Genomic DNA, 22,015 nt, shown 5'->3' with positions numbered 1-22,015 from the left:
TATGTGTATGGGGGTGTGGGGTTAGTCAAAGTTAGTCAAAGTTTTTCCAGCAGACTACAAAGCAAAAGGAATAAAGCTGGCAGCAAAGAGAAAAAGTGTGAAGGGCCTGGTAGCCTTTCTAGGCAACACTAAAATTTCCTTAACTGGAAAAGAGAATGCCCAGGAGAGAAATCAGGGAGAGTTCCTAGATCACTTGCCAAGATGAATAGAATGGTGGAATGAATCAATACATTAGCAAGTATCTAATAGGGCATATTGTCAAGTGCAGTAGTGAAACTTCCTAGTGTATGAGAATTTATGCAGGAGAGAATCCTTCAGCTTTGTGGATGGGCTTTTCTATGGTAATATCCACAAGCAAGCAATGATCACATTGCCCTTTCTTTCTTTTAAATTTTTTTAATTTGTTTGTATTTATTTTATCGTTATTATAGAGATGATGTACAGATTGGTTAGATTTATATACTCAAGTAATGTCACTCCTTCCCTCATTCTCTCGACTCTTTTATAAGCTTTTAGAATTAGAAAAATCATGTCGGGCATCAGTGGCTCATACTTGTAATCCTAGCTATTCTTGTGGCTGTGGTCTGAGGATCATACTTTGAAGCCAACCCAGGCAGGCAAGTTTGTGAGACTCTTATCTCCTATTTACCATCAAAAAGCTGGAAGTGGTGCTCTGGCTCAAGTGGTAGAGTGCTAGCCTTGAGCAAAAAAGCTCAGGGACAGAGCCCAGATCCAGAGTTCAAACACCAGGCATGCACATGCGCACACGCGCACGCGCACGCACGCGCGCACACACACACACACACACACACACACACACGTCGTTGGAGACAAATGAATATTGAGGATGTGGAAAGTTGATTCTTCTTCCTCCACAACTTAGAATCCCTCAAAATATATGCATGATGACTTCTGTAATAAGAAAAATGAATTCACAGTGAAAGGCTCCACCAAAATAATTACCTAGCTTTTTCACTATTACATGATCAGACTTTACTAATAACGTCAGTTGATCTTGTGTGAAGCTCCCATGCGTGAAGTTACCATGTATTTTTCTTCTGATTTTGCTGATCAAGTCCATGGGTGGTAAAGAGGAGTTGGCCTTTATAATAACCTGACAAGCACAGCTAAAATAAAACAAGACACAAAAGAAAATACTACCATTATATCAATGGAGTGCAACTTTCCCTGCCTGCAATGTTGAAATTCTGCATAGTTCTCTTAATTGGTAGTACATAGAATCTCATTTTATAGCTATTAAGGGACAAATGTTAAGAAAGACGGCATATTGAAATCTGAGTAATTTTCTTATATTCAAAATGGACAGCTCAAAACTCATTTTCAAAATGATAGTCAGCAATATTTGTATTAGGTTGAAATAGACTAACTAGGAGATTTCTCTAGGAGTCTGTAAGAATTAAGAGAAAAGATGGAGAATTCCTAAGTTATTTTGGAGAAAACCTCTTATTGTTCTGATCTCCAATTTATTTACTGCAATAAGGCAAATAGGCATGTGCCCAATTAGTCTATATAGGTCTGTTCTGAAGACAGCTTATTCTACAATGATAGCTAACATCTGTGGAGCTAACATATGATAAATTCATTTTCCCCTCACAACAGCCCTTTGAAGGAGCACTATGATTCCTATTCTACAGATGGCAAAATTGAGGTTTAGGGAGATGACATTGCTCTTAATCACAAAGACTTACCCCAAACTTCTGTCCACTTGAAAGATGCGTTGTGAGAAAAGACTGTTGTTGACCTTGACCTTGACCTCTATAGTGACGTCCTTAACTATATCCCATTAGGTTGAACATTTCAGTTTTACAAATTTATCTGTCTTTGTTTATTTGCATTTATATACATAGCCTTTCAGAACACACTTGCTGAGTTCCCTGTTTACTGTTAAAAGTTAGATATCCCTGTCCTTCCTCAAAATTTCTGTTTGTCTAAACAATAACTCCACATACTTGACCCTGTATGCAATGAAATCCCTGCTCATCTTATCCATTCCATTTGGCAGTACTCTCCTTGAAGCTGTTGTATTTCCAGCTTGAAGAGCAGTCATATTTTTTTTAAATCTCATTTTAAGCCAGGCACTAGAGACTCACACTTTTAATCCTAATTACTCAGGAGGCTGAGATCTAAGGATCACAGTTAGAAGCCAGCCAAGGCAGAAAAGTCTTTGAAACTCTTATCTCCAACTAATCACCAGAAAACCAGAAGTGGAGCTGTGGCTCAAAACGATAGTAGTGCTAGCCTTGAGAGAAAGAGCTCTGGGACTGCGCCCACGCCCTGATTTCAAGCCTCAGGACTGGCACACACACAAAAAGTCTCCTTTCACTTGTAAGAAACCCTCTGTTCTGGTACTGTGACCATTCTAGTTATCTCTTCGTGCCCTTTCTTTGACTATGTATCCTTCATCATATATATCAAGCAGATAATCAAAAGCCAGTGACTCCAGGAGAATCTGGGCCACGAGTTTGAACAGGACTAAAGATGCTTTCCCTGTGCAGCATTGAATGGACACAACAAACACTTTATCTCCCCATCCCCAAATTGTAATAACTTTAAAATTCATTTTTTTCTTCACACGAGAGCAGGCTGGCTGCCAGACTGTGTCATGACCAAACCAAAACAAGTTATTTTACGAAGGCAAGAGTCCAATTACAGTATCTGAAAAATAACCACAGGTACTTTGATCTCCTTCTGACACATCTGACCAATGCATTACACATACAGAATTAAATGGAAGGAAAATCAGAACTAAATGTACCAGCTACGAATAAATTCATCTCCTACCTGTATGGTACATGGGAAATTGTAGCCATTTCTTGCCCTTCTCTCTGTCCTAACTGATGCAAAAGAAAAGTACATAGTCACTGAAATCTTTAAACAAATGTCAAAATTGAGTAAGCAGATTTCTGTTAAAACAACAACATTCCTAAATGTAATTTACAATTACATAACCCATGCCATCTGCAAATTACCCTTAAAAATGTTAATGTAAAGAGGTGCTGGTGGCTCACTCCTGAAATTCTAACTACTAAGGAGGCTGAAATCTGAGGGTCACCGTTCAAAGCTAGCCCAAGTAGCAAAGCCCATGAGACTATTAATCTCAACCACCAAAAAACCAGAAGTGGAACTGTGGCTCAAGTGGTAGAGGGCTAGCTTTAAGCAAAAACAGCTCAGGGACAGTGACCACACCCTGAGTTCAAGCCCCAGGACCAGCACAAAAACAATATTAATGCACTTAGTTCTCACACCAAGTTTGTATGGTGTGTCATACAAGGCTTAGTGTGAGGTAATTGTCAACCCATTTTCTTGTTTTGATTGTAAAGGTGATATACAGAGGGGTTTGCAGTTACATAAGTAAGGAAACAAATACAATTCTTGTCAAACAATGTTACTTTCTCCCTCATTTTCTCCAGCTTTCCCTAACCCAGATTCCTCTCCCCACAAGTTGTATAGTCCATTTCTAATACAGGGTCAACCCATTTTCTAGAGGAGTAAATTGAGTCTCAAGCTAAATAATCTTCCCATTATCACACAGAGGAAGAGTTACAGAACTAAGAGTAAAATCTTCTAGATCTGGATTTTAACATAGTGTTGACAACAATCCCAGGAAGTGTGTAATACTTACCAAGTCCTGTTCTAAGCATTTAGCACAAATTATATAATTCTCTCTTTTTAACAGCCCTAATTGTACAGATATGGAAACCGAGGCATAAAGAGCTTGTTTTACTTGCCCTGTTCTCACAGTTGGGAAGTGTAGGAGCAAGGATTCCAACCAAGGCAACTTGACCAGATTATTACCATAAAGCTTTTGCACCTATTGTTTGACAAGAATATTAGTTCTATCATTACCTATAATGTGTTAAATGTTAAAATTCGGACAACTATTTACAGAAAGTATATTAAATGATGGCAAATGATTTGGAATTACACTGTAGACTTGACTGTATTTAGGATAGTCAAAATATTTATCTCATTGAAATACCTTGAAAAAATTAGAAAGTGCTTTCTAATCATTTTGGAGTACACCATTGTAAAGCTTTAAGACACTGGAAGAAATACAGAAATTTGGGACAAAAATGATGCAAGATAGCTTTGTAACATTTTAACAGCAAATCTGCAAAGGGTAGATTATAATGGGTTTAGATTATGTGAATAACATATAATGTAAACAATGGTGTCACTCTTGAAAGAGACAGGGTTTTTTGAAAGATATCTACAATCAATCACAAACTTCTACTATCTTATATATAATCCTCAAGTCATTCCACACTGCTATAGACCACAAAATGTGCCTCAAGAAAATATCATGTTCTGAACAGCAGGACAGGATTTTCTTGTTCGGTTCTTGTGTCATTTCCAAAGGAAATAATATAATTTGACCCCCAATTGTCACCACTGCACCTTGCTTGATAATACTCTTCTGCTTGGGCAGAAGAGCTGTTTACTGATATCTAATCATAGATAGGATGGTCTCAAGTAGACTCATTTTTATAAATTACTTACAATATATCGGTACATGGCCATTTCTTCCTTAGAAGTGTCTCTGTGTCAAAAGTATCACAAAATTACAAAAGAAATGAAATGTAGTACAACACACACAATGAGCAAAACTAGGATAAAGGCAACTTTGAGACAGAACAGCAAAGTACCACCAGCTCAGAAGTCAAATATCCCTGTGCCTCCAAAGGGACCTTTGAAATGAGTTTGGTCATTATATGCATACAGAAATACTGTTAGCTTCTGGTTCAGTCATCTTTCCAGGAAACTATCCCATAGTGGTAGAAGCAAGTAATATATATATATATATACATATATATACACACACACACACATATACATATGTGTATTTACACACAAATGAAAGAATTACTCTAATAGTCATCACTAGACAATTGAATTGTTTGCTTCATACAAAAGAATCTTAAGCAACAATTAAAATGAATAAACTAGATTTTTATGAAAAAAGAAAGTTATTAGACAGTTTATATATACATACATATATGCATGCATGTGTGTGTGTCTAGTAGTAGAAACTTATCTCCCTAGCAATCACACAAGAAAAAAACTAAAGAATATGTTAAATAGCTGTCTACAAGAGGATTTTCAGGGGTGTGGAGAGGCAAGTCTTTAGAGATTTTAACCATTCCTATCATAGATTTCTACAAACCTGTAAGATTTTACAGTGGCCACAATATTACTTTTGCAATAAGAAACAACAATAGACAATTATTAAAAGAATGTTGTATTGCCAAACTATTTCAAATTATTATTTCAAACTATTTCAAATTATCTGTTCATAACTGTTAAAGGATTGAATATTTGTCCTTCCTTCATATTTGGAAGCCTATGAGGGGGAGATTAGAAGGTATGGTCATTGGGAGATAATTACTGCTTGAGGGCATACTTTTCATGAGCAGGATTAGTACGTACGAGTCATTAGGGGCAGGAGAGCTTCCTCTCCCTCTTCTCTGTCACATGTGGATACAACAAGGCAATTTTCACAAGGACTTGACTATGCTGACTTTCAAGCCTCCAGAACAATGAGGAATAAATTTCTGTGGTGGAAGCCACCCAGACAATAACCAATGATGGATTCACTTCTATTAATTTATATAAATCTGCTTGATTCTATTTATATCTGAACATGTAAGAGAAACCAATGTCCTAGCATAAGAAGCTAGGCAGTCTCATGTTGGGGCATGGTCTTCTATATGGGAGTGTTGGAAGGTGGGGTCTAGTGACAAGTGGTTGGGCCATGAGAACAGTGGTCTCATAAATGGATTGATACTTGCTCATGTGAGTGAGTTCTCACCACATGGGCCTGGATTACAACAAGTCACCCTCAGGAGTAGCTTGGTATAAAATGAGTCCTATTTCACAGCAACTTCACCTTTTTTTTTTTCTGTTTTGTTCTTCCAGTAGCTTTATTCTCTCTAGTAAGACTAATGTTATCCTCATTCTAAAAAAGAATGTATTCTCAGAAGAGAAGATAAAACTTTAAATGTAGCAGTCTCTAAATCCTAGGCAAAGACATGAGTAACCCCTTTTGGGTAGGAACAGATCCAGGATGCTCTCAAATTGTCGTTTAACACTCCCCCAAAAAATCACTCACATACCTGCTTTTAATTTGAATAGCCAGATTAGTAAGAGAAAATTCACTGTCTTGAAATATCGAGTTCAACTGTAAAAGAAAAAAAAGAAGTTAAAAAATACTGCTTTTCACATACCTGCTTCTACTTTAACCCAGCAAAGCTATGTGGAATAGTGTGACAGCATTCATTATTTCAGCAAGATCAACATTTCCATTTGCTTGACTCAATCTGTCAATTTACATTTTGCACCTTGTTATGAACTAAATTGTGCTCTTTCTGATTCAAATGTTGAAACTCCAACCCCCAATTTGTTTGTATTTGGAGATAAGGCCATTCTAGAAGTAATTAAGGTGAATTAACTAAAATTAGAACTTGGATCCAATCTAATTGATATTCTTGTAATAGAAAAAAAAAGAGATTCATGCAAACAGAGCATTTGAAGACACAACAATAAGATAGCCATCTGAAAGCTTCTATGGAGAGACATGCCACCAGAAACCAGTATTGCCAGTATCTTGATCTTGATGTTTTATACCTCCCCCCAGAACTCTGGAAACTGTCTGCTGCTTTGTTCTCTTTTCAAGTCACTCAGTCGTGTGTATCTGTGGATGGCAGCCTAAGCAAACTGGTATGATACCGTCGCCCATGTTTAGACACTTGCAGTCATATCATATACATTTTAAAGTAAGTGCCAGTGGGGAGAAAAGAAATCAATATGATCATTCATTGTTGAATTGAAGGTGCAAGTTCGCATCTGGAAGACTGTTTAGATATAATTATTTTTTGTCAGTTGTGGGGCTTGAACTCAAGGCCTGGGTACTATCCCTGAGATTCTTTGTGCTCAAGGCTAGTGCTCTACCACTTGAGCCACAGAGCCACTTCTGGCTTTTGAGTGGTTAATTGGAGATAAGAGTCTCATGGGGAGTTTTCTGCCTGGGCTGGCTTCAAACTGCAATCCCCAGATCTCAGCTTCCTGAGTAGCTAAGATTACGGACATGAGCCACTGGCACCCAGCTGGATATAACTTTGTGAATTTTCGGTCAATAACCTCAATTCTAAGAATTAATCCTATAGAAACACTTGGGTCTTCCAAAATAACATGCCGCAAGAACATTGTTTTCAGTATTGTTTAAAAACAGAAATAATCTAAATGCCCCCCCCCCATGCATGTTTGGATTCAAGAGCAAAACAAAACATTATGTTACAAATACATAATGAAATATTATGAAATATAATGAAATATTAAAGTGTATGAGGTAGAAGAAAATATGCTTAACGGTGCAAATTTAAGGGCTAGAGATGTATGTAGAGTGCTTGTTGAACGTGTGCAAATCCCTGGATTCTACACTCTACAACTCATACACGAAAAAAGTCAAGAAAAGGATACATGGGTAAGTAAGGGGTGGAAAAGCAAGTTGAAGAATATCATAAATAGTAGGATTCTAATTATTTTGTGAAAATATATATGTATCAATACATATGTATATAAAATATAAAAGAATATACCTAATTAAATATACCTAAATAAAATTATCTACTTAATTAAAAGTAGGTCATGCAAGCTGGGCAGCAGTGGCTCGTGCATAAGATCCTACCTAGTCAGAAGGCTAAGATATGACAAGATTTGAAGCCATCCTAAGCAGACAAATCCATAAGAATCTTATCTCTAATTAACCAGTAAAAAGCCAAAAGTGCAGGTATAGCTCAAGTGGTAGAGTACCATCAAATAAGTTTAATGAGAGGTCAAGATCCTGAGTTTAGGGCCAGTAATAGCAAAGAGTATTAATTCAAACAAGAACAGTAGAGGACATGAATTTTCCTGTTTTAGATGTCAATAGGGGAATTATTTTGCAGAGATTATATATTATTGTCACTATAAAAATATAAGAATAACTAAAGCATTTATTATGCTGGAGAAAGAGGAAAGTTAAAAATGCAAAACAGCAGATACTTAAATACAATGGCATAAACTTTGTTATCAGTGCTCTCCTCTTTCCCTCAAATAAGAAAATTTGGCAATGACTCAGAATTTGTGTCAGTGGAAGAAAATGTGCACATCTGAGAAATGAAAATAATAACATTCCATAATGCTTTTAGCACTGGTACTATGAAAGAGAGATTGCATAGATCTTCAGAGTGCTCCTTACAGGGTAAATAGATGTGCAGTGAAAAACCTCAAAATTGTCTGTGAAATGTATTATAAGTAGGAAAAAAGCAAAGTCTGGTGTTAATCTAATCAGTCTTTGTCACATATATTTTATATATCATAAATATTCAAAAGAGCATTTTACCCAATCTTTTGTAAATTCATGTATAACACTGGTGATAGGGATCCTTGTCTCTTCATCAAAGACAGAGAAGCTCATTTTGATATTATAGAAGGAAACTGTAATTAAAAATAAGGTGATTAATTTTATTCATTTTTTGAAGAAATACAAATTTTGTAAATTTGATTTAAAAAAAGTATTTGCCATTTATTTATTATTTTTTGCCAGTTATGGGGCTTGAACTCAGAGCCTGGGCATGTTCCTGGGCTTCTTTTTTGCTCAAGGCACTCTACCACTTGAGCCACAGAGCCACTTCTGACTTTTTCTGTTTATGTGGTACTTAGGAATCGAACCCACAGCATCATGCATGCTAGGCAAGCACTCTACCACTAAGCTACATGCCCAGCCTGCCATATTATTTATTCACTTTTTGATCCAGTCCTGGGGCTTGAACTCAATGCCCAGGCGCTATCCCAGAGATTTTTTTGCTCAAGGCAAATGCTCTAACATTTGAGGCACAGCTCCATTTCTGACTTTTTTTTGTTAGTTTATTGAAGATAAGTGTCTCATGAACTTTCCTGCCCAGGCTAGCTGTGTACTTTAATCACCAGATCTTAGCCTCCGGAATGGCCAGGATTACAGGCATGAGCCACCAGTGCCTGGCTTGTATTTGCCATTTTAAAGAAAACAAAACAATGATTTCTCATTTCTAAACTTTGCCAATTCCAAGCATCAGAACTTATAACACCATATCCAAAAGCAAAACAAAGAAGATACTACCATCTTGTTTTTACTTTGATTTACTTGTTTTTACTTTGATTTGGGCTTTTTTCTTGTTTTTATACAGTTGATGGACATACTGCAGGCTCCCTAAATTTTCTACTTTCATTAGCCAATACAGGGGCTGAGAAGGTGGCTCAGTGGTAGAGTACTTGTCCTTGCATTCATGAGGCCCTGGGTTCGATTCCTCAGCACCACATAAGCAGAAAAAGCTGGAAGTAGTGCTGTGGCTCAAGTGGTAGAGCGCTAGCCTTGAGCTGAAGAGCTGAGGGTCAGTGCCCAGGCCCAGAGTTCAGGCCCACGACCAACAAAACAAAAACGAAAAATACCTTATTAGCCAATACATTCCTAGCCCATTCAATGCTCAACCTGAACATTATCTCAGAAGATCATTTGTCCTGAGGAAATAACTATTTCCCCCTCTCAAGCCTTCCTTTTTGCTTTGGAGATTTTTCTCCTTATCCCCCTCTTGATCTTGTGTATCTTGCTATGTTTCTGTTTTGAAATGTTAAAATTGCAGGAATGATTAAAATTTGAAATATATGGAAACCACATACACCCTGGTTATGGATAAACTTTCCTAGATACTTGGGATTAAATAAATCTATGACCAACATGAGAAGGAAAGATAGGCTATCTTCTGGTATTTTCTGGTATATGGTTAATATGATCATCCCTAAGGCCTTGGTAAGTATAAGGTTGCTAATCTGTGTTAACATAGAGAACAAAGCAAGCAGAAAAGATGCTTTGAAATGTTGCACTGAATTAAAAGATGCATTTGCCTTATATTTCAATAGACAAGAAACGTGGATAGACAATTCTGTTTGGATGTCAGCTATTTTACTCACTGTCTGAAGGACATATAAAATTCATACCCTTCTTCCTATATTTCTGCCTTCAGAAAACTATCTTGGAGAACACATGGTCTATAATTCATACATTCTGTTAGCAAGATGCACAGAAAGGAACAAACTACCTATGGACTCAGTGTCAGCTGATAAAGTCAATGCTTCTGTGGATAGAAAAGTAGATGTGGAGTCTGGCCAGGTTGTCTCAAAAGAGGAAGAGACTAGTGAAGCCACAGTTGTTGTAGAAGGATGTGTCACTCCAGCGGATACCTGCGGAATTAATGCTCCAGTAGTAGTGGATATAGTAGTGCTAATAAGGGATTTTGATGTTGACTTAGGAGGAATTAAAGGAGATGATGGTGATGCATCTGGAAATCTGCTCCATGCCAATGTTTTTGGGGAAGTGGGGAGAAGCATGGAACCAATAGACAAAGTGCTCTCAGCTGTAGATGGTGATACATTCACTGCACTAAAGGATAGAGATTGAGACCCAGTCCTGGAGTTGTCAGTCACAGTGGTTCTGGAGGAAGTTTCAGGGGATGCAGAAGTGTATATATCACCACCTGTGTCTTTTGGAGACATAGTAAAAGAAGTTTGGGAGCCAGTAGCAATATTGCCAAGTGTAGGTGCATGCATGGTTTTGGTGATTATGGTGCTTCCAGAAGCAAAGGGTGGTGGTGTGAAGTTAGGGAATGGATATGCTGATGTCACGTCAGGAGTTACAAGTGTGGGTGTTGATACCTCTACTGCAGGAGCAGTTAGAACAGGAAAACCGTTCGGTACTGTTGCCAGGGACATGCCTGAAGGAAGATTGGATGAGATCCAAGTCAGGGTGGGTAAAGTAGCAGTCTTAGCAATTGCAGAAGGATTTGATGGGAGAGTTGTCCCAGAAGTTACAGATGTGGTTGTTTTCTCAAATGGAAGCTTGATGTCAGATGAGGTGGTAGGGAGAGCTCTTGAAGATACTGATAATGAATGGCTCTCTGAAAACCCAAAGGTAGGAAGCATTTCTGATGTAGGAATTGATAATGTTGTCATAGCATCACTAGAGACAAGACCAGCCTGAGAGGATGCAAATGTTGACAAAGACCCAGGAATAAAGTGTAGAGTGTCTGTTTCTATCTTAGGTGTAGGCACCAGAGTTTTGGTGGAAATCGGAAATGGAGAATCTTTAGTTGTGGGTGTCTTCCAAGAAGTTGTAAGCAGAGACCGGGTATCACTAGGTGTGATTTGTGTTCCCAGAACTGGAAATTCAACCATTTGGGCTGTAGGTGGAGAAGAGGTCTTCGAAGTAGAGAACATGGCCACAGTACTATGAAGTGCATAAAGGAGAGATGTCGAGGAAGGCAGATTTGCACTTGATGAGGTCCAGGGAAGGTATAAAACAGAAGTATTCACAGATGGGGCACTTGTTGTTAGCTCAGTAGTTAAGAAAGTGCTTTTTGATGAGGAAGTAACCTTTCCAGTATTCGAGGAAAGGTACGTAGTGATGGTGTGTGCATTTTCTGTGAGTCCAGGAGTGCTCTTAAAACTTGTCAAAGATGGTTTTGAAACTTGAATATCTAAAGAAGTATGGAGATCGTTTGAAGGAGTAGGTGAAAACACATTTTCAGGGACAGTAATTCCAGAATAAGTATGTTTAAAAACTGTCATTTTACCACTGCTCACAGTAGATTGGGAACTGTAAGTAATCCCAGGTAACAGGCTCAGTGTTGTTGCTTCATCTGATGATTGCTGGGTTGTTGATAGTAATGGTGAAAATGTGGTGTGTGGAATGGAGGAAATAGCTTCAGTGTTCTTAGAATGAAGTGGAGAGAAAGTAGTAGCATCTATAAGTGGAGTCACTGTCCCTTCCACAATAGTGGTTGGAATTGTTTTCGTGGATGGAAAATTTGGCTTTGTTGGAGAGGAAACAGATGTAGGCATGATCTTGGAGGACACCTGTGTCATTTCAGAATTAGTGAAAGTAGAAGAAGCCATGGTGGTATGTTCTGAAGTATGCCCAGTATATGTCACAGGTATGACATCCAATGTAGATGTTTGTATGGTCGTAGTAGTCATAGGGGAAACTGAAGACAAAAGTGTTGACAAAGGTTCACCTGTTATAGCAGGGACAGAAGGAACAGCTGTAGATGAGAAAGAAGGGTCATTAACTGGCAATGTGGACATCTCAGGCATAAGCCCAGAGGTATCTGGAGAGGGACTTTTCAAACAACCCAATTGTGTGGTTTTAGAAGACCTAGTCACTGATACTGTGGGAGTATCAGAAATGTTTTTGGAGATGAAGGCAGTAGCATTAAATGGCAATGAGGACATCTGGTAAATAGGAATTGACTTTTCCATAGAAGTTTCCCCAATTGTTGTAGGTACATTTGGAACAGAAAGAGCTACAGTAGTCCCATCATTAGAGATAATTGTAAAATTGGCACTGGGTAGTCTGGTTGTGAAAGAAGACAAGGACTTAGGGTAAGTCTGTGTGCTTTCAGAAATGGAAGAAGCAATTGAAGTTACTTTAGGTTGAGTCTTAAGTGAAGGCAAGTATGAAAGCGTTGTGTTCGTAGTTGTCCTGGAAGTTGCATTATCTACAAATGAAGTATCCTGGCGAGAGGGAAGTGGGTGAGTCACAGAGGAGGAACTTACTATTACCTCTGCAGTCCTGGGAGTGCTCAAAGCAAGGGCACTTATACTTTCTCTGTCAGGAGACACAAAATTGGTTGTCAGAGCTTGTGAAGGGAGATATGTAGACATTTCTGAAATATCAATGTCAACTGAGTTGCTTAAGGTTAAGATATGAGTTGTCTGTGGGCTCTCAGAAGTGGGAGATACATCTAAATTCTTATCAGGTAGAGTCCCAAGTGGAACCTCAGAAGACAAATAGGTTTGTTGGCTGGAAATTTCAGTGGTCATTTCCAAAGGTGAAGTACTCTGGGAGTAGAAAATAAAAGAACTGCTTGCTGAAGAAATTTCTGTCACCTCCATAGTTCTAGGAGTTTCTCCTACAGACATGGTCATCTGTTCTTTGTCAGAAAATAAAGTAGATGTACCAGTCACCCAGTGGGTGGAGACCTGTGTGTTTACTAGACCAGTGTGAGACTGAGAAATTTGATTGTTCACTGAAGTAGTAGGCTTGTTGGCTGAGGTGTGTAACGGCATGGTCTCATCACCAGCAAAGTTCTCTGTGGTGATAGTAGCCAAGCTAACACCATCACCACCACCGCCAGAAGTATGCAAAAAGCTAAGATCATGGGTAGATGTCTCCTTCCCTTGAGATATGGGTCTAGTTGCTACTGGTGGCGATGTAGTAGAGATCACAGGAGGAGAAGACACAAAAGGAATGTGATCAGAAAGAGGTCTGGAGAAACCAAGAGTGCAAGCAGATGGAGTTATTGTGTCAGTGGAGGGAAGGAAAAGGGTGGACTTAGCCTTAGTTGTTTCAGGGGTAAGGGGATTCTGTGAAGGAACATGAGTTTTTGTCAGAGAGGGAACTTCTGTGAGTGCCATCATGGTAGAAGTCACTGTGGGCTCTACAGTGGTGTGGATTGAATCTCTGTGGATAGACATAGTTTTGCTGATTATGGAAGCCGTTTGACTCAGTGGTGGCACTAATGATGTGGTTATTGTAGCTGATGACAAAGCGGAAAGGTCAGAGAGCGTAGATGGGGAAGAATCCCTGGTAGGAGGCCCCGGCAGGGTCACCTTGGTCTCTTCAGACACCACCCTAGAAGTTACAGCAGAGACATTAATTAGTGGTGAGCCCATGTGGGTTATAAGTGTTGGAGTTGTGGAGAAATGAGTAGCTACACTGTGTGGAGAAAAGATACCAGCAGACAAGGATCTAGCTGTCCTGTCTGTAGGGAAAGTGGTGAAACTCGTTTCTGATTTCCTTGTGGTGGTAGCAATAAAAGGTTTGGAAAATGTCTGGGTGCTGCCTGAAGTGGGCAATGGGGCTGAATTCCTCTCAGTTGTCTCTGACATCCAACGTGTTTTATAGGTGTAGGTCGAATTAAAGATTTCCATAGTTTCATTGTATGAACTCTTGGGCGTGGTTTCCATGAGTTTTGTTGAATGCCAACTCCCTCCCAACTCAAGTGTTACAGTTTTATTATCCAATATGGTAGTCAATTTTTCCCTATCAGGGAAAGGGGAAGCAGTGACAGAAACTGTCATGGTTTGTACTGATTCATCTGTTGCTTCCAGCATTGCTGAGAATGGAGAAACTTCAGCTTCTGCTGGTAGAGTTGATGTTCCCTTAAGGTGGTAAGAAGTTGTTTCTTTTTTTGTCACAGGGGTATTGAATGGCTGGGTTGTTGGGAACTTTGATATAGGGTCTATTGTGTTCCCAATTGCGCTTACTCCATTTGCTTCTGTTTTTGTGGCCTCAGAAGTGCTCTCCCTAGTAGGAAAACTTAGTTTCATGTCAGTAGATTTATCTACTGGTGGACCTACTGTCTCCCTTGATATTAGAGGAAGTTCACTGGCATCTGCTGTGGACATAGAAATGGTTCCCAATAATGAAGTGGTAAGTTTAAATTCACTTGGATTGGTTACAGATGTGGCTCTGGAAGTGATGGACAAGTTGGCAAAGCATGGAGTTGTTTGTTTAAATTGAGCTGTTGTATATCTGACTGTGGTAGCGTTAGTGCTAGTGGTAACCTTACTCTCTGTCCATGTTTCTGGAAGCCTGGTAGTATCACTAGTTGATGAATGGTCTGTATAAGTAGTATTGCCATGGAATGCTGATGTGAAATTTTCATTAGGTACAAATGTGTGTATGGTGGTCATATTTATAGATGTCAACGGATTCTGGTTTGGCTTAGGAGTCCAAGTAATTGCATTGGTTGAGAACTGATGAGGCGTTTCATCAGGAACAGATGTAGAACCTGATTCAAATGCCTGGGATGTGGAAACTGACTGAGTGGAAATCAAAGTAAGCATGTGTTCCCCAGCTTTGGATGCATTTTGGGTGGATTCAGACACTGCAATGGCCAGGGAAGGCGTAATTTCAACCAATGTAGGTGAAAGTGTGATTCTAGGAGTAAAGCTTGTATAGGAGCCTTCATTATCAATAACTGTCTGTGTACTCTGAGTTCCAGTGATTGGTGCAGCCATCATGGAAGAAAGGGTCATGGAAGAGGTGCGTCTGGGCATGAAGGTAGATATGGCATCCTCTCTGCTAGACAAAGAGGCATCGTGGACATGTGAAGGCGTCCATTCTACTTCAACTGGTCTTGAGCCAGATGTGGTCTCAGTAGACATCCCTAAATTAACTGTAAATGTTATTTCCATTTCAGTTGTTGCCAATGTTGGTGGCACTTGAGTTGTAGGAAATACAGAATCCACTGGAGCATCTGTAGAGGTGATTAGATCAGTTGGGGAGGTCAATGAAGTCCCAATCCCAGTAGTTACAGCTGAAGTCTCTTCTACTGTGGACCAGGGTACAGTTTTGGCAGCTGTAGATACAAGAAATTCTTGTGTAGGTGTGGCAATAGGGAGTGCTGAAGTATCTGTGGATTTGTGTACAGGCCAGGATGTTGCAGACATGAATGTTGACTTGATAGTTGTAAATAATGTGTTCATAGTGGTTGTCTGAGAGTCAGTTGAAGTTTTAGATACAAATGGATCAATGGTAACTCCTGGTATAGAAAAGAGATGTGTAGCTATAGTTGGTTGAAATGTCTCAGGAGCAACGGCTTCTACCATCTTTGTTGTCCTTGTGCTTTCTGAAGATGAGTGTTCTGTTATTTTCATGGAATCAGTGGTAGTACAGTTGAGTGTACTCTGAGAAGGCAGAGTGATCATTGTGGAATTAGATAAAACATTTGCAAATGTAGCTGTGTCAGCTATAGATGTCTTCAAACTTTTTGATAGAGTCGTTGTGACCAGAGGTGGAGATGTTGTATTGGAATGTGATATATTTGTATGATCAGTTATAAATATAGGCATGCTTTTAGACATTATTGTAGAGGAATATATAGTCTTTTGTGGGCTTAGTGCAGTAATTTGGGAAGGAGTTGTCAAATGTATTTGCTGTGAAAGAGTTGTACTTGTTTCTTGAATTGTCATATTTTCAGAAACAACTGAAAAAAATGAGAAAGCATATGTTAATGTGGGATCAATCTTAGAAATCAAAGACAATTCTTTAAAGATGAGCTTTATTATCACAACTATAATCAAGCCGACTTGATTCCTGTTTGTCATAGGATGATTTTCTACTTTATAAAAAAAAGCTATGTATTCCTTATAAAACCCTAGCCTTGGTTAACTAATTAGTATGAGGACATCCATTGCATAATCTCTCCATGAGAAATATAGGTACTCCTAGAAAAGGGACACAAGCTACAGTGGTACACTGATGAAGATGATTTGCTTTGGGCAAGGATCCAAGTACTTCCAGAAAACCAGAAGAGGTGCTGTGGCTCAAAGTGATAGAGCAGTAACCAAAAGAGCTCAGGGACAGTGCCCAGACCCTGAGTTCAAGCCCCATGACTGACCAAAACAATACGTGCAGTTTTAACTCCTGGCTTCATCACTTGTTTTATATCTGCGGACTAGTTAGTTTCTCTGTGCTTCAATATACTCCTCTGTAATGTAAGAATTATAATAACACATACCTCATAGTTAATGAGTATCAAACACTACTATTAGACTCTAGAACCCAATAAGTGCACAAAAAACCAACTTGACTTTGGTATCATCATCTTCTTCCCTCCTTCCTTTCCTTAGGAATATCTCCTCTCTTTCATATTCCAAACTGGCCTCAAATGTGCAGTCCTCTTGCCTTAGCCTACCATGTCACTATACCTGGAGGACATGATCATTTTTCTATTATTCATTTGAATACTATAGATTGAAAATGATTTTATCTAGAACCTTAGGACTAAAATATCTTGAACATCACCATATAGAAATAAAAAATTCAGAAGGACATCACATTAGAAATATAAATAGAAGTTTTAATAATTTCTTCACATAGTAGAATATTGTCTACCACAAGAACATTGCATGTGCTGTTGCCACTATTTAGAACACTTTCCCAGTCTTTCTTCATTTGACTGACTTCTATTCATCTTTCTGATCTCAACTCCTTCCCTGACCTCATTGACAGGAACAAACTAATATATTCAAGACTATTATGTCACCATGTTCCCCTTCATTATAGTTCTTGTCACAGCTGCAATTTTCCTTGTCTTTTTATATACTTATTAATGTCTGTCTTCCTCACTAAATGGTGTGGGCAAGGACCTCTTCTTTCATTGCTCACTTACTGTATCTACCTTCAGGCCCTAGTGTAGTGCCTCACACATAGTAGATGCTCAGGGCATATATTTAGGCATATTGAGTAAATGGAAAAGATAAACACATCAAAATGAGTTGATCACAGTGTGAAGATAACTAACCCTATAGCTATGGAAGGGAAGACTTGTCAAGGTATCATAACAAAGAAGTTAAAGAAATAAAAAAAGGCAGAGAACTCTCAGAGAACTCAAATTATGCATTTGGGAAACACATAGAGTAGTTGTAATATTTGTAGAAATGGGAAAATTGGGAATAAAGCCCCAAGTTCAGATTGGATAAGTGGAATTTGATGTGATGATGGAGCATCCAAGTGAAAATTGTGCATAGCACAATTCAAGACTGAGTCATAATCTTTTTCCTATTCAATTTCCCCAATGAAATCATGCAGTCATGTGTATTTATCTAGGGAAACCAGTATTTTGAGTTTATCCATCTGAGAAGAACATCACCTATGATGTAGATTGAATAATTGTGGTGGTGGGCATTCTAGTAGCTTATTTCGTTGTCTTGAACATTCAGATTACTTTTTAAATAAATTGTGAGCGTGTGTACAATATTCTTTGGGACCTTGTAGCAAATAAAATAATTGACAATCAGAAGCCTACATTTGATTGTATAGATGAGCTGATGAAAGTGCATCAAAGTTACATAAGAAGCATTTAAATCTTCCAACATTGTTTAGTTTTCAGTTTTATATTATGCCTCATCAAGAAACAATATATTTCAGTAACACAATATTATTTCAATCTCTCTGCTTTTAAAATTTCCCATAACTACAAGTTAAAGGAAGATTTGCAGCATCCTGGTCTCTAGTTTTTGCACCTGGTTTTATCCAAGCCAACTGGCTTGTCAAACTTTCATTGCTAGCATGTAAGAGGAATGTGGCATCCCAAAACTCACAACCTTCTCTGTTGATAAATTAATCATTGATAGAAGAATCCACAATTCCCACTTAATTTACAAATTATGGAGCATTCAAAAAGCATTATTATTCATAACAAATAATGGAAAACTTTGAGAAAACAGAGGATAGGCAGGTGCCAGTGGCTCAAGCCTGTAATTCTAGCTGCTCAGGAGATGAAGAGCCAGAGAATGGCAATTCAAAGTCAGCTTGAGAAAAAATGTTGATGACACTCCAAAATAACTACCAGAAAGCTAGGCTAGAAGTATTGCTCAAGTGTCAGAGGCTAATCCTGCAATCAAGCCAAATGAGTATAAAGTGTTGAGTTCAACATTGATAGTGCAGAAATTAAGTTGAAAATGAACTATACAATTTGTGAGTGGGAATGAGAGAGCCAAAGAAGGGTGGCATTGTCCGAAAAGAAATGTATTCATTACCAGATTTATATAACTGTAACTCTTCTGTACATCAACCTTATAATAACAATTAAAATTTCTTAATTAAAAAAATTAGGTAGACAGTGATAAAAACAGAGATGTTTCTGGCAAGTTCATCCTTATATGAACTTTTATGTGGTGTTCATGGTATATCTGATGTGTTCCATGCATCCCTGAATGGGGGAAGATTGGGTTTTTGAATGGGGAGTATATACAAAGGAAGAACTGTAACAATGTGGTAACATGATCTACTTAAAAAAAAACTAGCTTGGCATTGGTGGCTCAAGTCTGTAATCCTAGCTGCTCAGGAGGCTGAGATCTGAGGATCACGATTCAAAGCCAGTCTGGGCAAGAAAGTCCATGAGACCTTTATCTCTAAAAAACCACCAGAAAACTGGAAATTGCACTGTAGCTCAAGTGGTAAAGCACTAGCCTTGGGCTGAAGAGCTGAGGGACAACACCCAGGCCCAGAGTTCAGGCCCCAGGACCAACCAAAATCAAAACTTGAAGAGTTTTACAATCACACACACACACACACACACACACACACACACACACACACACACAATACTGATACTAGTAAGAAAAAAGGAGAAGAGGAGGGGGATGAGGGAAAAAAGGGATAGATTAAGGAGATGGAGGAAGAAGAGGAGGAGGGAAAGGATAGGAAGGAGAGGAGAAAGAAGGGAGGAAAGAAGAGGAGAGGAGAGAAGAGAAGAGATATAAGATTGTTAACATTTCATTTCTAGGGAATATCTCAAAGAGGAACATGGACTTAGAAAAATAAATACAAGTGAAATGAGCAAAATTGCCTAGCAGGTGGCATTTTAAGTACCAGAGATCCCTTAGGAAATAACGCACCTACATTGCTCCATTTTAACTGTAAGCCTGAGCTTGTATATTTATAAACCACTCAACTCCCACTGAAACATTCAGATGTAAAGTTTCGTCTCAGAGGGACCTCTGTATCACATTTTTCTCTCTGAAGTGATTAATAACAAATATTCAAATCTTTATTCATTAAAAATGACAGGATTCTTAAACCAAACTGTTTTCAATTTTTTTTAAAAAAAGATGAAGCCCAGGGAGGCATAGTGCTGAGAAGATGAGATTTTCACAGATGAAACATTTACAGAAGACATAAGACCGTGTGTGGCAATAGCTCAGTGACTGATCACTCATAAATGCATAGTCTCAATTTACATTGAACCTCTGCAGACCCAGGAAAAAGAAGTGAAATGATTACTCAAAACAACTAAGGAGAAATAAACTTGGTTATTAAAGACCAAGTTCTGCAGAAACTGCAATCATCCAAAAAATGGATTGCAAGATACATACTTCAGAGGAGGTCATCGTACTGCTAAACTAAAACAGAGGAGCAAACTCATTAGCCTAGAAATTGAAACCCAACGGGGATTTCAAATTATGTCCATTTAAGGAACAACATCTCCCAGAATCGCTTCTATCCTAGATTGAAATGTTGCAATCAAGTTATCAGTAGTTTTGTTTTTGTTTTTGTTTTAAAAAACAGACAGAACCCAAGGGAAGTAAAGACAGGTTCAAACCCTAAGTTTAGCAATTTATTGCCATGGATTAGCAAACATGCTGAATATCATTAGAAAGTAGTGAGAGTAGATGAGGAATAGGAACTTCTTTTAATTAGTTATTGATGCCTTTTTGTCTTAGTTCACATGTGTTCTTAAATCCAATCATTCAGATTTTGTGCACACCCATTATTTTTAGTGATTTAAGTTCACTGCAATTCTGTCCCATTGTTCCTTCGCTTTTCTCCATATGTGGTAAAGATGTTTTTCTTGTAGTCTCCAAATGCTATACTTATCTCCACTGCATATAATGACTATCATGTTCAGAAAAGAAAATATAGTAATTCAGGTAGCTGCAAAGAAAGCCATATCATCTCGATCATTTTGCCACACCTATTTGTTTATACACACACACACACACACACACACACACACACACACACACACACACATGTTTCTAGTGCCCAAGAATTAAAGGCAAAATGGAAATGCAGACTCTTCAACTGAATGAGATGACACGGATCTACTTTCTCATACTTCTCCCCAACTAAGTACTACTATTAGTTCTGGAAATGGTCTACGATAACAAAAGAAGAAAGTAAACTGATTTATCAGCCCAGGAGTAAAGAAATGAAACAATGAAAGGCATCTCTCTCTCTCTCCAAGCCTAACACAAAATGCAGCTCATGCCTCGAATCCCCAATCTCACAACACAAAACAAGATAGTCCTAGTAGGCCAATTCGGAAACCAGATGAGAGTTTCTCAACCAGCCAGCTACACCATCAAGGGGACCTTATAGGAGCCTGGCTAACACTAATCATATAAACTTAATCCTCCTTTCCCCACCAAAATACACTGGCTGAACAGCACTGGGTCTGGCAAGATTCTTTTTTTTTTCTTTTACAGGTCGTGGGACTTGAACTCTGGACCTAGAGGACCTAGACGCTGTCCCTCAGCTCTTAAGCTAAAGGCTAGCGCTCTACCACTTGAGCCACAACGCCACTTCCGGTTTTCTTGTGGCTTATTGGAGATAAGAGTCTCATGGACTTTCCTGCTTGTAAGGTCCGCTCCTGGATGGCCAGTAGACTCCATCCTCCTCGCAGCAAAGTTTCCGCCCAGTTCCTGCGTTAACTAGGCAACTGGCACACCTAGAAGAGGTCACATCTGCATCCGCTGAGGTCACATTTGAATTCGATGTGGCCACACCTTTCCCTGCCCCTACCCTAGATAAGGTCTAGCCTAGGGCCAGACGCCCTCTTTCCTAGGCCTTTTCCCAGTCCTGTGGAGTGCCAACGTGGCCTGGTACCAATGATGACTAAACCTACCCCTTACCTGAATACCACACGTGTGGTGCTGTTCTTACTCGGCACCTTCTTATTTAAAAACCTAACACTGCGCAGGCTGGTTTTGAACCATGATCCTCAGATCTCGGCCTCCTGAGTAGCTAGGATTAAAGACTTGAGCCACGGTGCCAGGCTTGGCAAGACTCTTGATTCACATCATCTCAAAGTCTCTTCACCCACTCAGAACCACCAAGGCAGGCAGGCAGGTATAAGACAAATAAGGAAGTAACACAAAATGTCCTGTTCTTCCTCATCCAGAGACCCTCAAACAGGCAGCAGTACAAGAAAAAGGGGCCCATTAGCAATGGGTGACCTAGTTAGGAAGCTTGCCCCAAGAGACACCAGTAAGACAATCCTCCTACACTCTTCCCCAACTGAGAGACACAAGTAGACCTGGTCTGGGGACAACTGTTGTTTCCTACCCAGCAATCCCAGAAAGGGTCTAGTGGGAGCTCCAAAGTAGGCAAGACAGGCAGGCACCAGTTGCT

The 22,015-nt window shown here is 39.0% G+C and overlaps 1 protein-coding gene across 1 annotated transcript in view; it reads right to left on the bottom strand.

Moving 5' to 3' along the window:
* Adgrg4 (adhesion G protein-coupled receptor G4) overlaps window positions 1–22,015 on the bottom strand; it is a 103,884-nt gene that overhangs the window by 56,807 nt on the left and 25,062 nt on the right. Inside the window, exons 3-8 of the mRNA XM_042697541.1 lie at window positions 10,134–16,082; window positions 8,402–8,496; window positions 6,135–6,199; window positions 4,522–4,561; window positions 2,803–2,855; window positions 964–1,127 (exon numbers count right to left, since the gene is read on the bottom strand). Of these exons, the coding sequence (XP_042553475.1) occupies window positions 964–1,127; window positions 2,803–2,855; window positions 4,522–4,561; window positions 6,135–6,199; window positions 8,402–8,496; window positions 10,134–16,082 (6,366 nt within the window). The remainder of the gene's footprint in view (window positions 1–963; window positions 1,128–2,802; window positions 2,856–4,521; window positions 4,562–6,134; window positions 6,200–8,401; window positions 8,497–10,133; window positions 16,083–22,015) is intronic.

Source organism: Dipodomys spectabilis, unplaced genomic scaffold (genome assembly GCF_019054845.1).
Source record: "Dipodomys spectabilis isolate Male_0828 unplaced genomic scaffold, ASM1905484v1 ptg000221l, whole genome shotgun sequence".
In the NCBI taxonomy this organism is placed as follows: Eukaryota; Metazoa; Chordata; class Mammalia; order Rodentia; family Heteromyidae; genus Dipodomys; species Dipodomys spectabilis.
Note: the sequence above shows the minus strand (reverse complement) of the source record. Positions and strands in the feature narration are given on the sequence as shown.